The sequence below is a fragment of the Salvelinus alpinus genome, chromosome 9 (assembly GCF_045679555.1).
Source record: "Salvelinus alpinus chromosome 9, SLU_Salpinus.1, whole genome shotgun sequence".
NCBI classification, from domain to species: Eukaryota; Metazoa; Chordata; class Actinopteri; order Salmoniformes; family Salmonidae; genus Salvelinus; species Salvelinus alpinus.
The window spans coordinates 49,977,841-49,993,453 of record NC_092094.1 but is presented as its reverse complement, the minus strand read 5'-3'; the positions used below and the strand labels follow the sequence as shown (position 1 = coordinate 49,993,453).

The window sequence follows — 15,613 nt, the reverse complement described above, 5'->3', positions numbered from 1 at the left end:
AAAAATAATATATTGTATGTGTTAATGTAATTCAGAGTTTAGCTGCCATATTACACATGAAACTAAATAAACCATTGTCATCATCATTATTGAATCTTGGAGCTTTGCCATCTTTGCTCGAGACCAGTTGGGGTCACGTGACTCCCTGGACATAGCTAGCTAGCGTAGCTAACTGTGACTCTTAGCTAGCTAGCTATGTTAACCAAGTGCTTTCTTGCCTAGTCTTAGCTAGGCTATCGATGTTTTACAAACAAAAACCTTAGCTAGCTCAATTAGTTACATAATATCACATAGGCTAGACCCTAAACGTATTGACTTAGCTAGTTACCTTTTCTCCAACAGTTAACTCTAGCTAAGATAACTATCTAGCTAGCTAACCTTAACGTTAGATGACGTTAACGAATACACTTTGACAACAACCATGATCAGTCCGGAAATGAAGCTAGCTACGTCACAAGCTAATTAGCTATGTCACAAACTAATTAGCAGCTGCTAGAAAATAAAATAGCTACAAATACCTATTTTGAACTTTTTGGTATCCTCTTCGGCTGGCTTCCACTGTTAACCAACTGACTGACTCTCACAATGACCATTGGAAAGTCAGGCGCCGAGGCAGGCTCGAGCTGCAAGGCCGATGGCTCAAGCAGCAGAGGACACCGCTGCAGGATCGTGTGTTTTTGGTTCCTCTAGAGGTAAAGCTAGCTCCCTATTAAGGATACTTCAGCAAGCATTGATGATGGCAATTTACAATGCATGTATGCTGCTGTTTGCTATGTTGAAAATTACAATCACATATTTGTAAAACAGACAGGAAATAGTAGCCTATTGTTGACTTAGTGATGTGTGGTCTCAATGTTCAGGTTCAGCAAAAAAAATTGGCATGCAACCTTGGGTTATGACAAATAAACTGTATGGCTAAGTTACACAGTTGGTGATACAATTAATAATTTACCCAGTTTAGATACAAGGTTTTATTTTCTTCTGTCTTCTCAGAATGCGCTGGCAGCCCATAGCTACTGTCAAAAGTTCCATGCAGGAAAATGTTCGATGTCTCATAATTATGTGTGCAAAAATAATAAATGTGACATTATGCAGACGCTTTTAATCAAACCCACAATCATGACGTTTCGAGCGCCAAGATTTTTTCCATTGACTGTCATGGTCGTAATTTATTTTGCTATTTTAATAGGCTATAGACTAAATTTGTAACAATTTAATAGGCTTTTGGAATAATTCAACATGCATGGTTGTAGGCTGCATTACTCATTCCAGAAATAAGTCTCTCACTGTTGCCGCATGTTATAGACCCCCCCTCAGCTCCCAGCTGTGCCCTGGAAACCATATGTGAATTGATTGCCCTCCATCTATCTTCAGAGTTAGTTCTGTTAGGTGACCTAAACTGGGATATGCTTAACACCCCGGCCATCCTACAATCTAAGCTAGATGTCCTCAATCTCACACAAATCATCAAGGAACCGACCAGGTACAACCCTAAATCCGTAAACATGGGCACCGGCGTAGATATTGTCCTGACCAACTTGCCCTCCAAATACACCGCTGTTGTTTTCAATCAGGATCTCAGCGATCACTACCTCATTGCCTGCATCCGTTATGAGTCCGCGGTCAAACGACCACCCCTCATCACTGTCAAACGCTCCCTAAAACACTTCTGCGAGCAGGCCTTTCTAATCGACCTGGCCCGGGTATCCTGGAAGGATTTTGACCTCATCTCGTCAGTAGAGGATGCCTGGTTGTTCTTTAAAAGTAAGTTCCTCACCATCTTAAATAAGCATGCCCCTTTCAAAAAATGTAGAACTAAGAACAGATATAGCCCTTGGTTCACTCCAGACCTGACTGCCCTCGACCAGCACAAAAACATCCTGTGGCGTGCTGCACTAGCATCGAATGGTCCCCGCGATATGCAACTTTTCAGGGAAGTTAGGAACCAATACACACAGTCAGTTAGGAAAATTATCAATGAACCTACCAGGTACAACTCCAAATCCGTAAACACGGGAACCCTCATAGATGTCATCCTAACTAACTCGCCCTCCAAATACACTTCTGTGAGCAGGCCTTTCTAATCGACCTGGCCGGGGTATCCTGGAATGACATTGACCTCATCCCGTCAGTAGATGATGCCTGGCTATTCTTTAAAAGTGCCTTTCTCACCATCTTAAATAAGCATGCCCCATTCAAAAAATGTAGAACTAGGAATAGATATAGTCCTTGGTTCACTTGACCAACACAAAAACATCCTGTGGCGTTCTGCATTAGCATTGAATAGCCCCAATGATATGCAACTTTTCAGGGAAGTTAGGAACAAATATACACAGGCAGTTAGGAAAGCTAAAGCTAGCTTTTTCAAACAGAAATTTGCATCCTGTAGCTCTAACTCCAAAAAGTTCTGGGACACTGTAAAGTTCATGGAGAATAAGAGCACCTCCTCCCAGCTGCCCACTGCACCGCTTCTGGATAAGCATTTTCTTGTTTGCTTGTGACCTTATACAGCTCGTTGAGTGCGGTCTTAGTGCCAGCATCGGTTTGTGGTTCTAAATAGACAGCTACGAATAATATAGATGAAAACACTTGGTAGATAGTGTGATCTACGGCTTATCGTGAGGTACTCTACCTCAGGCGAGCAATACCTCGAGACTTCTTTAATATTAGACATCGCGCACCAGCTCTTATTGACAATAGTCATACACCCCCACCCCTCATCTTACCAGATGTAGCTGTTCTGTTCTGCCGATGCACCGAAAACCTAGCCAGCTCTATATTATCGGTGTCGTGGTTAACCCACAATTCGGTAAAACATTAGATATAACAGTTTTTAATATCCTGTTGGTAGGACAATCTCGAACAGAGATCATCCAGTTTATTTTCCAGTGATTGCATATTGGCCAATAGAATGGATGGTAGAGGTGGGTTTCCGACTCGCTGACCAATTCTCACAAGTCACCCCGATCTCCGCCCCCTGTATTTCCGTCTTTTCTTCACACGAAGGATGGGGATTGGGACTTGATCTCGGGGATGCAGTATATCCTTCGCGTCGGACTCATTAAATAAACAACCTTCGTCCAGTTCGAGGTGAGTAATCGCTGTTCCGATATCCAGAAGATCTTTTCGGTCAGCAACATTATGTACAAAATAAGTTACAAACAATGCAAAAAATACTAACAAAATAGCACAGTTGGTTAGGAGCGCGTAAAACGGCAGCCATCCCCTCCAGCGCCATCATCCACAAGTCAATAGTTCAAGGTGCAGTATATACACTGAACAAAAATATAAATGCAGCATGCAACAATTTCAAAGATTTTTTCTGAATGACAGTTCACATGAGGAAGTCAGTCAATTGAAATAAATGTATTACGCCCTAATATGTAGATTTCACATGACTGGGAATACAGATAACAATCTGTTGGCCACACATACCTTTAAAAAAGGTAGGTACTGTCTCATGCAGCGTGGCACATCTCCTTCGTATAGAGTTGATCAGGCTGTTGATTGTGACCTGTGGAATGTTGTCCCACTCCCCTTCAATGGCTGTGCGAAGTTTCTGGGTATTGGCGGGAACTCGAACACGCTGTTGTACACATTGATCCAGAGCACCCCAAACATGCTCAATGGGTGACATGTCTCTTGAGTGTTCAGGCCAGGTATTTTCAGCTTCCAGGAATTGCATACAGATCCTTGCAACATGGTGGCGTGCATTATCATGCTGAAACATGAGGTGATGGTGGCGGATGAATGGCACGACAATGGGCCTCAGGATCTCATCACGGTATCTTTATGCATTCAAATTGCAATCAATGAAATGCAATTGTGTTCGTATCTTATGCCTGCCCACACCACCACTGGCCACCATGGGGCATTCTGTTCACAATGAATGACATCAGCAAACCACTCACCCACACAATGTACTGCCAAATTCTCTAAAACAACGCTGGAGTCGGCTTATGGTAGAGAAAATAACATGAAATTATCTGGCAACAGCTCTGGTGGACATTCCTGCAGTCAGATTGACAATTGTGACATTTTGTTGTGTGACAAAACTGCACATTTTATTGCCACCAGCACAAGGTGTACCTGTGTAATGATCATGCTGTTTAATCAGTGTCTTGATATGCCACACCTGTTAGGTGGATAGATTATCTTGGCAAAGGATAGCTTCTCACTAACAGGGATGTAAACAAATTTGTGCACAGCATAAATAAGCTTTTTGTGAGTATGGAAAATGTATGGGATCTTTTATTGCAACTCATGAAACATGGGACCAACACTTCACATGTTGCGTTTATATTTTTGTTCAGTGTAGCTGTATTCAGTAAAAAGACTGATCTACACGCACTCTGCATTGCTCACTGCATACTATGCCTTGTATTAGTCATGTTTTTATTTTTTTTATTTAACCAGGTAGGCCAGTTAAGAACAAGTTATCATTTACAACTGCGACCTGGCCAAGATAAAGCAAAGCAGTGCAACACAAACAACACAGTTACACATGGGATAAACAAAAGTACAGTCAATAACACAATAGAAAAATCTATATACAGTGTGTGCAAATATAGTAAGATTAGGGACGTAAGTCAATAAATAAGCCGTAGTGGTGAAATAATTGCAATTTAGCATTAATACAGGAGTGATAGATGTGCAGAAGATGAATGTGCAAGTAGAGATACTGGTGCAAAGGGCCAAAAATAAACAATAAGTGGGTGGGCTATTTAAAGATGGGCTGTGTACAGGTGCAATGATCGGTAAGCTGCTATGACAGCTGATAAACACTGGAGTGTGAAAGTACGTACTGTAACTGTAGCATTCTAGGAGAAATGACCAGCATGGGTTCTTTAAAGTATCAACAGACGGGATTCTCAAGGGATGACTTGAAGGTATTTTGCTGAACAGCCTGTGGCCATCCCTGCCTGACTCTGGGAGAAACAGGTGGAGTTGTTGGTCTACGCGAGTGTAGTTCAAAGGTCCTGTCAAGCTAGTCTTTGATAACGGAGCCTATTGACGGTGTGGTGCACAACCTGTTTCTGTAGAGAAGTCAAGTACCCACCACTGCGACCTGTAAGCTCTCGTTGGCTGGCCCTCGCTTCATACTCGTCGCCAAACCCACTGGCCCCAGGTCATATACAAATCTCTGCTAGGTAAAGCCCCGCCTTATCTCAGCTCACCGGTCACCATAGCAGCACCCACCCGTAGCACGCGCTCCAGCAGGTATATCTCACTAGTCACCCCCAAGGCCAATTCCTCCTTTGGCCGCCTTTCCTTCCAGTTCTCTGCTGCCAATGACTGGAACGAACTGCAAAAATCACTGAAGCTGGAGACTCATACTCCCTCACCAGCTGTCAGAGCAGCTCACAGATCACTGCACCTGTACATAGCCCATCTGCAAATAGCCCATCCAACTACCTCATCCCCATACTGTATTTATTTATTTATGTTGCTCCTTTGCACCCCAGTATCTCTACTTGCACATTCATCTTCTGCACATCAATCACTCCAGTGTCTAATTGGTATATTGTAATTACTTCACTACCGTGGCCTATTTATTGCCTTACTACCTCCCTTATCTTCTCTCATTTGCACACACTGTATATAGATTCTCTTCATCTGTATTATTGACTGTATGTTTTGTTTATTCCATGTGTAACTCTGTGTTGTTGAATTGCTTTGCTTTATTCTTGGCCAGGTCGCAGTTGTAAATGAGAACTTGTTCTCAACTAGCCTACCTGGTTAAATAAAGATAACATAAAGTTTACTGAACATTTTGAAGGTTTTGTTGTACGGTTAGCGACTCAGACAGAGGAGGGCTGTCGACAGCGTGCCACCTGTTCTATACTGAGATCAGTGAGCTGTCGGTAGGAACTCTCTCTTTGGAAACAGCAAGGGCTTGACGTTTGAACACACTCACTGCCGAGAGGGCAGCTGTTCTCGCGAGTCGTCAGGCAGTTCTCTTTCCAAGACTATTCTAAGGGGTGTAGGCTGTATACAGGGCACCTGCCTGCCCAGATAAAGACTCAACTCAAAGGAATGAACTCTTGTGAAGTGTGAGGATTGGAACGAATGTGGTGACAAATATCTGGTCAACGTTTCTTCTGAGAGCTAACATAGACATCTTAGGCGTCTTATATCGACGTCGGAGATGACATTTAGAAGTCAAAAATGTTACTGCATGAAGTGAGGGGGAAAGGGACAATCAGCTTTGAGATGGAAGTTTAAAATATGATTCACTTAAGGTTTCAGGTCAGTGAATGAGATCAATGAGCGAGAGAGTTCCCAGGGGAGAGGGATGATGATGGGAACCCAGTGTGTGCGTGTGTGTGTGTACGTGTGTCTGCTGGAGCTCGGGCATCTCATTACAAAATGAAGGGTGATAAAATGAGGTGACATATGTAAGCTCTTGATGGAAGTGCCATCTCAGGAATGTTATCTTTTGTGGTATCTTTCTAGCTTCGGTACATCAAAAATGGTTTTGAATAATGCAGGCTGCACTATTCACTGTATTATGTACTGTCTGAGTTTGTTATGCTTAGCTTAGCACATGCATGCTGTAAAGCATTTCTAAAGAGGTTCTCTCTCTCTCTGTCTCTCCGTCTCTCTCTCTGTGTCTCTGTCTCTGTCTCTGTCTGTCTCTCTCTCTCTCTCTCTCGCTTTCTCTCTCTGTCTCTCTCTTTCTCTCTCTCTCTGTCTGTACAGCGTTGCTGATTGGGTCGGGGTGTGCGCTCTACCCTCTAGGTTGGGACAGTGACGAAGTCCGACAGACCTGCAGCAACAGATCCAACCAGTTTGAGCTTGGTATGGGTCAAACATCTGTACACAGTCACATCCACACAAGAACACCATCATATGCAGTCACACGTTGATAATCAACAAGTCATTCAAATTGCTCACAGCTCATTATGGTATGTTGGCTCTGATTCTAATTCACTGTGTGTGTGTTTGTGTCTGTGTCTGCATCACTGTGTGTGTGTCCAGGTTCTTGTGAGATTGGCTGGGCGTTCTACTGTACCGGAGCAGGGGCAGCAGCAGCCATGATGTTATGCACCTGGATGGCCTGCTTCGCTGGGAAGAGACAGAAGCAGTACCCCTACTGATGTCATCAAGGTGGGACAGCCACAGCGACCATGATGTTATGCACCTGGATGGCCTGCTTCGCTGGGAAGAGACAGAAGCAGTACCCCTACTGATGTCATCAAGGCGGGACAGCCACAGAGACCATGATGACCACCTCCCCCCAACACCCCCAACACCTGTCATCACTGGCAATTGAAGAGACTCAGAGCAAAGGAGAATATCAGGGGGGCAGAGTCTGTGGGCGCATTCGACATTGCAGCTGACTTTAAAGGCGAGTCGAGACTGAGTTACAAATCACCATCATAAATAACTACTCAATATTATTTGTAGTTCAGTCAGTCACAATTTTTAAAAGAGTGGAGTCTACATACTTGTTGTTCTTGCTGTCAATGAATACAAACTGTTTCTATCTCTATTTTCCTTGGTTTGTATGGTTGCTTCTCTATTCCTCCTCTATTCTATTCTGTCATGTCCCTGTACTATAACTTTGTGGTAACTGAAGTAGTGGCACAACCAGTGGTAAAGAGATATTACATTACTATACTGTTGATATTACTTTGTTATTGTATTTTACATCCTGTATTTAATAAATGTGTAATGTACCCCCACATTGGCCTAGTATTGCCTTAAAGACCCATAAAGGCCCGTAAAAAGCAAATTCTCGTGTTATCGATATGAGTCCGAAACATTTATTGTACCGTCAAAATGTACTACAAAGTGTAAATAGGATAATTTTGGTCATAAAGTCAGTCTTGTCCAAAAGGGAGATTTGCAAGATTATATGAAAAAAATGATATGTCACATAATGAAGGGTACCGTAAGAGTTTTCCTTGGGTTGGGTTTATTTAAATCAAGGGCCACATGCCCACAGCTGGCAGCACCCATGTAATCATCAATTTGGAGCGCAGCTGCACACAACCTGATACAATGGTCAATTTGGTTTGACAATCAATATCCCTATGGGGCTAGTTAGGGACCATCAGTAAATGACACAATGTACATGGGACAATGTTTTAAAAGGTCAATAGCTCCAAATTTCAATGACTTAAAAATCTCAAACCAACTATAAATTAGAGAAATTCATATACACATATTGAAAGCAATATTGAAAGCTAAAAAAGACGTGCTACATGACAATATTGAACCATACATTGTGTCATTTATTAGTCCCTAACTAGAGCCAGAGATAGGCTATCCAATGTCAAACAAACTTTGTCACTCTTGTACACCAGTGGGCTGAAGCTAATTGGTGAAATACGTTTGCTAGCACTAGCTAGCCTAGACTTCAATACCTGGTTAGACTGTTTCAAGTTATCTAGAAGGTTGAGTGACTAACTGTGTACTGTTTTGGCAGAGTGATTATACACACATGAGACACCCACATTAAGCCACCACGCCAAAACAACTCTTGTTTGGCTTCAGTCATGACCGCTGCATTTTTTAATGTCCAAGCCGAATAACGAGGCCAAAAGTTCAGCCCCCTTTTAAATATATCAACTCTTACTGGTATCTTGCAATCATTTTTAACTGTTATCATGTCAGTAACTATTTACAGTATAGCTATAAACAGGGAATGTTGAAGTCCCTAATCATGTATGTCTGTCATATGTTTGTGTTTTTGTGTGTGTTTGATGTACAGTATATTCTATTATATAACATTACATTTGAATGAAACACAATAGATTGTCTTATTTGACCCTGTAAATAAATTGTAAATAATTTGTTAATAAATGTTCACAAACCTTTCAGAAGTGGAGAAGTTCTGAAGCTGTAGTTCCACTGTAGCTCCACTTAATCTGAATTGAAGCACTTGGCATGGGACTATTGGTCTTTCTTGATACCTTAACAGCAATTTGTTTCTCATCTGTTCAGATTATTGGCCAATCAATCAATCAATCAATCAATTAAATGTATTTATAAAGCCCTTCTTATATCAGCTGATGTCACAAAGTGCTGTACAGAAACCCAGCCTAAAACCCCAAACAGCAAGCAATGCAGGTATAGAATCACGGTGGCTAGGAAAAACTCCCCAGAAAGGCCGGAACCTAGGAAGAAACCTAGAGAGGAACCAGGCTTTGAGGGCTGGCCAGTCCTCTTCTGGCTGTGCCTGGTGGAGATTATAACAGAACATGGCTAAGATGTTCAAATGTTCATAGATGAACAGCAGGGTCAAATAATAATAATCACAGTGGTTGTAGAGGGTGCAACAGGTCAGCACCTCAGGAGTAAATGTCAGTTGGCTTTTCATAGCTGATCATTAAAGAGTATCTCTACTGCTCCTGCTGTCTCTAGAGAGTTGATATGCTTGGTTAATCTGTGTTAAAACCATCTGTCGTGTTTATCTTTATTGATGGTCAGCTCTAACGACATTAACTGACTGTTATTTGGGTTTTAAAACCCATCGGGATTGACTATGAACAGAACAGCAAGGAGGGAGAGGAGTTAACCTGTCAACAGATGCTGCTGGAGGTCAATCATTAATTAGTAAGGTTTAACACACACACACCAATTCCAAATGTCATTGGTCCACTGCCAGACCCGTAAGGCATCCGCATGCTTCCCATCCGAAACAGTTAGGAACAGTTCATGTATATATTATGACAACACTTTTTGACGTTTTTGTTCTTTCGGCAAGGTTTTTTTGTTCGTGCACAGCCCAAAAATTCTCGAGGCAAGCCAAAGTCGATAACCAAAGTCTACGCCCCTTCCTTGGTGATTGGTCAACGGTAGGGATTCTTCAATAGTAGGGATTGTTCAATTAAGTGTTTGTTGTCATTCAACAAGAGACAAATCATTTTTATGTAATTCTTTTCACTTGAGAAATACTGCACCAAGCATCTTAGTTAGATGTAAAATGTGCAACTAAGATCTCTGTACACCGATTCGGACAGAGAGGGCAAAGATATGAAGGCCCAATCGCTGGCAAATTTGCTTCCTTTAAAGATAAAATAATGGTTAAAAGCCTGGGTAAAATACTTGCTGGGACCAAAATTGGTCCCAGCAATGATCAGTTTCCGAAGGAAATTGCAGAACGGCGTAAAGTTCTGTATCCAATTTTCAAAGAAAATAGATTAAAAGGGAAACGAGTAGTTCTCGTCATCGAGAAACTATGTATTGATAACCAGTTGATAACCAGTTCAGAGACACAAAGACTACTCCATGGTTATTTTTAAAATTACAAAGTTCTTATAAACGAGGAAAATAATGAAACACAATTCTAGCCCGGTTATGGATTGTAACAATACAATAAAAAATATAGCTTTCCTATATATCTTCAAATATAACTAATTGGAACACACAAGCACTAATTCAACATGGTGAAGATAAAAACTCAGTAAACAGAAGGCACAGTATGTGTGGATGGTGTGGGGTGTGCTTATTTTTTATTGTATTTGTTATGTTTGGGAAAGTGTGGCGTTGAGTGAGAAATGAAAATGTTGCATATCCCAGAACCAATGTATTGCTGTGAGCGGGGGTGAGAGAGAGCGTTCAATGTTGTTCAGATGATGGATATACTTTTTAAAATGAATTATATGTCTTACTTATTTATTGTCCTATCATGGTGGAACAGTTTTAAAATAAATTATACATTTTATTTATTTATGATCCTATATTGATGAAACGGTGCACAACCGTTTACCCTAGACACCCACCTGAATGACCCAGATACTAAGGAGAAGTCCCTAACTGTTTTATGGGCCTGCTGTAAGCGGTCTGTATGCAGCCAAAATGTGGTCAGAGACCTAGAGCAGCACTGCCCCCTCAAGATTCTGAGCCTGCTTGGCAGGGTTGGTCCTGCAAAGCCGCCAAAGCCCCCTAAAGGGAGAGCATACTATACAAGGAAATTCTCAAAGCTGCTAATGATAACCTTGACAACCTTGTACCTAGCAGGTAGGGATTCCGGTGGGGTGCCCCCACCCAGGCAGTGGCAGTGCTGGCAACACTAGCTGCAGTAACCCATGGGGAGGGGGTCACACTAGGACATTCAGAAAGGGGGTAGATTATTGTGGCCCTGGTGGCACAAAATCAAAAGTCTGACTGCATGGAGATGCTTGGGAATATGGTCAATACGGGAGGACCATGTTGTGGGTGTTTCATGGAAAAGGTGTACATTTGACCTCCATCATCTAGGACGTGACAATGGTTAATAAAATCTCTCCATTTCTGCCCATTTTTTGCACGGTCTTGCAGGCCTTCTCATACAGCTGCAACTGTAAATGCATTTGTAAATCAAGACCTTTCTTGAGTTGGGCTCTGATGGTGCAACTGTTGAGAACGTGAGCCTTTGGTTGTGTGGGGGGAAAGGGTTGAGTGTGTATGAGTGTGTGGGTGTATGTGTGTATCCCACAACTGCTGCGAAGGAGTAAAAGATGTTAGGGACAATAGAGGATGATTCACAACAACTGTTTTCTAAAAAAATAATTGCTTGTAATTTTGATAGCGGCGAGACTGGTGAGAGGTAAAATCCTTTTCATAAATTGCCTACATTACTACAAATATTAATAGCTAATTATGGAACAGGATTCTTAAAATATATATATATTTTTTTGATGGCTATATATAATACAAATCGAGGTGAGGGCGATGGAAATGCATTTGGCGGTTGATCTACTCCTGTTCTGTAAATGGCTGTGTGCTCTTTTCGAAGGATGGATCCCAGTCTTTTCAGGGCTATGGGATATGGGGGGTCGGGGGTGGTCTGTCGGGCATTGGGATGACAACCCAACTCGGGATGAGGAGGGCTTTTAGAGGGTGGAATAGTGGAGACCAATTGGAGGTTTACTTCGTAGCAATGCAAATATCATGGTATAGCTATATAGACACTCAATCATCATGTTACCTTTTAATGGTACGTTTACAAACATATATTTTGATAAATAGAATTGAAAGTTGTCTCATTATGGTAAGTGGTGAAAAAAGTATAGCCAGTTACAATTGTAATGGCCTAGCAGATAAGAAAAGGCGATCAGTATTTACCTGGCTAAAAGAGTGTAACGGTTGTTCTCCTCCTCGTCTGAGGAGGAGCAGGGATCAGACCAAAACGCAGCTTTTGTGGAATACATAATGAGATTTATTGAACAAGACGAACACGAAACACACTTGATAAATTACAAAATAACAAAACGACGTAGACCGACCTGAACATGAGAACTTACATATAACGAAGAACGCACAAACAGGAACAGACTAGACAAACGAAACAGTCCCGTGTGGTACAAACACTGACACGGAAGACAATCACCCACAAACAAACGGTGTGAAACAGCCTACCTTAATATGGTTCTCAATCAGAGGAAACGTCAAACACCTGCCCCTGATTGAGAACCATATAAGGCTAATTAACAAAACAACCTACACAAGAAACAAATAACATAGACTGCCCACCCAGCTCACGTCCTGACCAACTAAACAAAGCTAAACAAAGGAAAATAAGGTCAGGAACGTGACAAAGAGAAGGAATATAATATCTATTGTTTACAGGAAACCCATTCAACAATTTTAGATGAAGTTTTGTGGAAAAAGGACTGGGGGGCGAAATATATTTCTCCCATGGGCAAAGAAATTCAAAAGGGGTGATGGTTTTATTTAACAGTAATTTTGATCCAAATGTGCAAATTGTCCAAACAGATCATCAAGGTAGATGGATTATTTAAAATATGTTACTGGACAATATGGTGTATTAACCTATACGGTCCAAATAATGATGATCCAAGCTTCTTTGACAATATATATAAGAATGTATCAACTCTACTAGAAACACTAGACTGTATTATTATGGTGGGAGATTTTAATACGGTCTTAAATACCTCTATGGACCGGAAAGGAAATGACACTACAAACTATCACCCTCAGGCACTTAAGAAATGATGAATGTCATGGATATATTGGAATTAGGGGATATATGGAGGCTTAAATACCCTGATCTAGTGAGATATACATGGCGGAGGATTAATCAAGCTAGTCATCTTGACTACTTTCTTATGCCATTCTCTCTGGCACCAGAAGTTACAAAAGTGTTGATAGGGGACAGAATGCGGTCGGATCATCACATAATTGGCATATATATATCTCTTACAGAATTTCCACGTGGACGAGAATATTGGAAATTTAATCAAAGCCTACTAGATTATAAATTGTTTAGAACTAGGACAGAAGAATTTATAACTGACTTTTTCAGACATAACATAGGTACAGCAGATCCCCTTATTGTATGGGCCACTTTTAAGTGTGCCTTTAGAGGCCATGCAATTCAGTACTCTTCTATAAAACAAAAGCAATTCAGATTATGTCTGTAAAATGTGTATAAAATGTATAAACTGAAGATAGAAGCCTAAGTGTTATTGTTTATTAGTTTACTCCATTTGGGGGAAGGGTGGTAGGGTGTGCGGGGAATAATAAAGGTATATTCAAAAAAAGTATGTATGTGTATGTATATATGTGTATATGGATATATATATTTACGCCCTAAAATATATGGGGGATTGGAAATTATGCAGACAATTACATTGATGGAAGCAACAATCTTCCTCAATATTAAGCTGATCCCCCCCCCCCCTTAGAAAAAAAACAGTAAAAAAATAACGAACAAAAAAACATATATAAATACCTACTATGCTAATTAGGTAATGTTATAGACACTACCATATATAAATACCTGCTATGCTAAACCTTTATTTAAGCAAGTCAGTTAAGAATGAATTTATTATTTACAATGATGTCCTACCCCGGCCAAATCCTCCCCTAACTCGGACGACGCTGGACCAATTGCCCTATGGGACTCCCGATCACGGCCGGTTGCGATACAGCCCGGGATCAAACCTGTGTCTGTAGTGCCTTAGACCGCTGCGCCACTTGGTCCCCAAATGATGATGGGTCTTCAGTTGGTGGTGGGGAGTTAGGTCGTTGGAAGACTGTTGCTGCAAAACAGCAAGTAGAAGACACACGGTTTGAGTTGAAATATTAATACATTCCTAGATGTATGTCCATTGGTTCAAAGAAAGGAAGGTAGTTATTGCATGAGTGAGTCCATAAGGTAATCAGCAAGAGTGGCAGAATTGCCTTAAATGAGCCATGCTCATAGGCTGAAGTTAATAGGTGAAGGGTGGTACTAATAACAAGATAACCAATGTAAAACATACGGGGTCTGTAAAATGACTAAACGTTCACAAAGTTTGTGGAATAGCACAGTTATAAATAGAAATCAAACTGGATGGACATCAGAAATAGAGGAAAGAGTAAAACAAACAAAATATAACTATTGTAAAATAGATTGTGTCTGTAAAATGTGTATAAGATGTATAAACTGAAGATAGAAGCCTAAGTGTTATTGTTTATTAGTTTACTCCAATTGGGGGAAGGGTGGTAGGGTTTGCAGGGAATAATAAAGGTATATTCAAAAAAAAAGTATGTATGTCTATATAGATATGTGTATGTATATATGTGTATGTATATGCATGCGTTTATGTATATGGATATATATATATATATATATATATTTACCCAAAAAAGATATGGGGGATTGGAAATGATGCAGACAATTACATTGATGGAAGCAACATTCTTTCCGCAATATTAAGCTGATCAACCCCCCCCCCACAAAAAAAGATATCTGAAAAAAAATGTCAAAATCAATGACAGATGTCTTGAGTTATCTTAGATTAATTGAGACTATTAATTCAGACTACTATGCGAGCACACTCATTCGGTACGACTAGCCGCGTTTGGCTAAGCGCCAGAACCGAAGCATGCTGATGCCTTTAGTAAACACAACGTGTCACTGAAGGACACAGCCTGTCGCTAAAGGTAATTTAAAATGAATACAACACACGGTCAGTTCAGTAAGTCTGTCTCTCAATGTCTTATTTTCCCCCTTCAAATGGTCATTTGGTCAATTGGTTACTGTGTTATGTGACTCTACCTCAGTGTCATACCTTTTGATGGTCAGGGATTTCTTTCAGAGCTCACTTTCAGAAAGAAAGAGTGGGGATGCTAAATATTAAGAGGTCACAAAGACATAAAACCAAAAGAGGGAGAGAAAGAGAAAACCAGCAAACCAGGCTGTCGTCTTATGAAACAGTGGATGTAAAGAATCTAGCTAGCTGAAGCCTTTACTGCAAATTGAATGTACAATTTTGTAAGCTTGCATTGCTAATATTTGCCATGCAATGCAGTTGAGGTAACGTAGCGAGCTATCTATTTTCTTGCTTATTGTGTAGTGGAGGATAAGAATACTTAAATGCCTATGGCTGTGAAGCTAGCTATGTAGCCGTTCTGTGTATGGAACCTAAATCGGTTGCTATAAATATTGGTTCAGGACAGCGGTTTTAATTGCTTCCACCAGCTAATCATTAATCACCAAGAAATGGCATAAAATGACTGTTACACATAAATGTTAAATGTCAATATTATATCAATATTAGCTAGCTATGAACCTAGCTATGAACCTCAGCTATCATAGACGGTTGTATCAGCTTCAAAACAGTCTGAATGGCATCAATGAAGCCTATGGATTGAGTAGAATATAATATAACTT

The 15,613-nt window shown here is 40.8% G+C and overlaps 1 protein-coding gene across 1 annotated transcript in view; it reads left to right on the top strand.

Annotated features, from left to right (window-relative positions):
• LOC139530288 (LHFPL tetraspan subfamily member 6 protein-like) overlaps positions 1-9,360 on the top strand; it is a 73,290-nt gene extending 63,930 nt beyond the window's left edge. Inside the window, exons 3-4 of the mRNA XM_071326539.1 lie at positions 6,703-6,801; positions 6,982-9,360. Of these exons, the coding sequence (XP_071182640.1) occupies positions 6,703-6,801; positions 6,982-7,100 (218 nt within the window). The 3' untranslated portion in view covers positions 7,101-9,360. The remainder of the gene's footprint in view (positions 1-6,702; positions 6,802-6,981) is intronic.
• Positions 9,361-15,613: the final 6,253 nt, after the last annotated feature.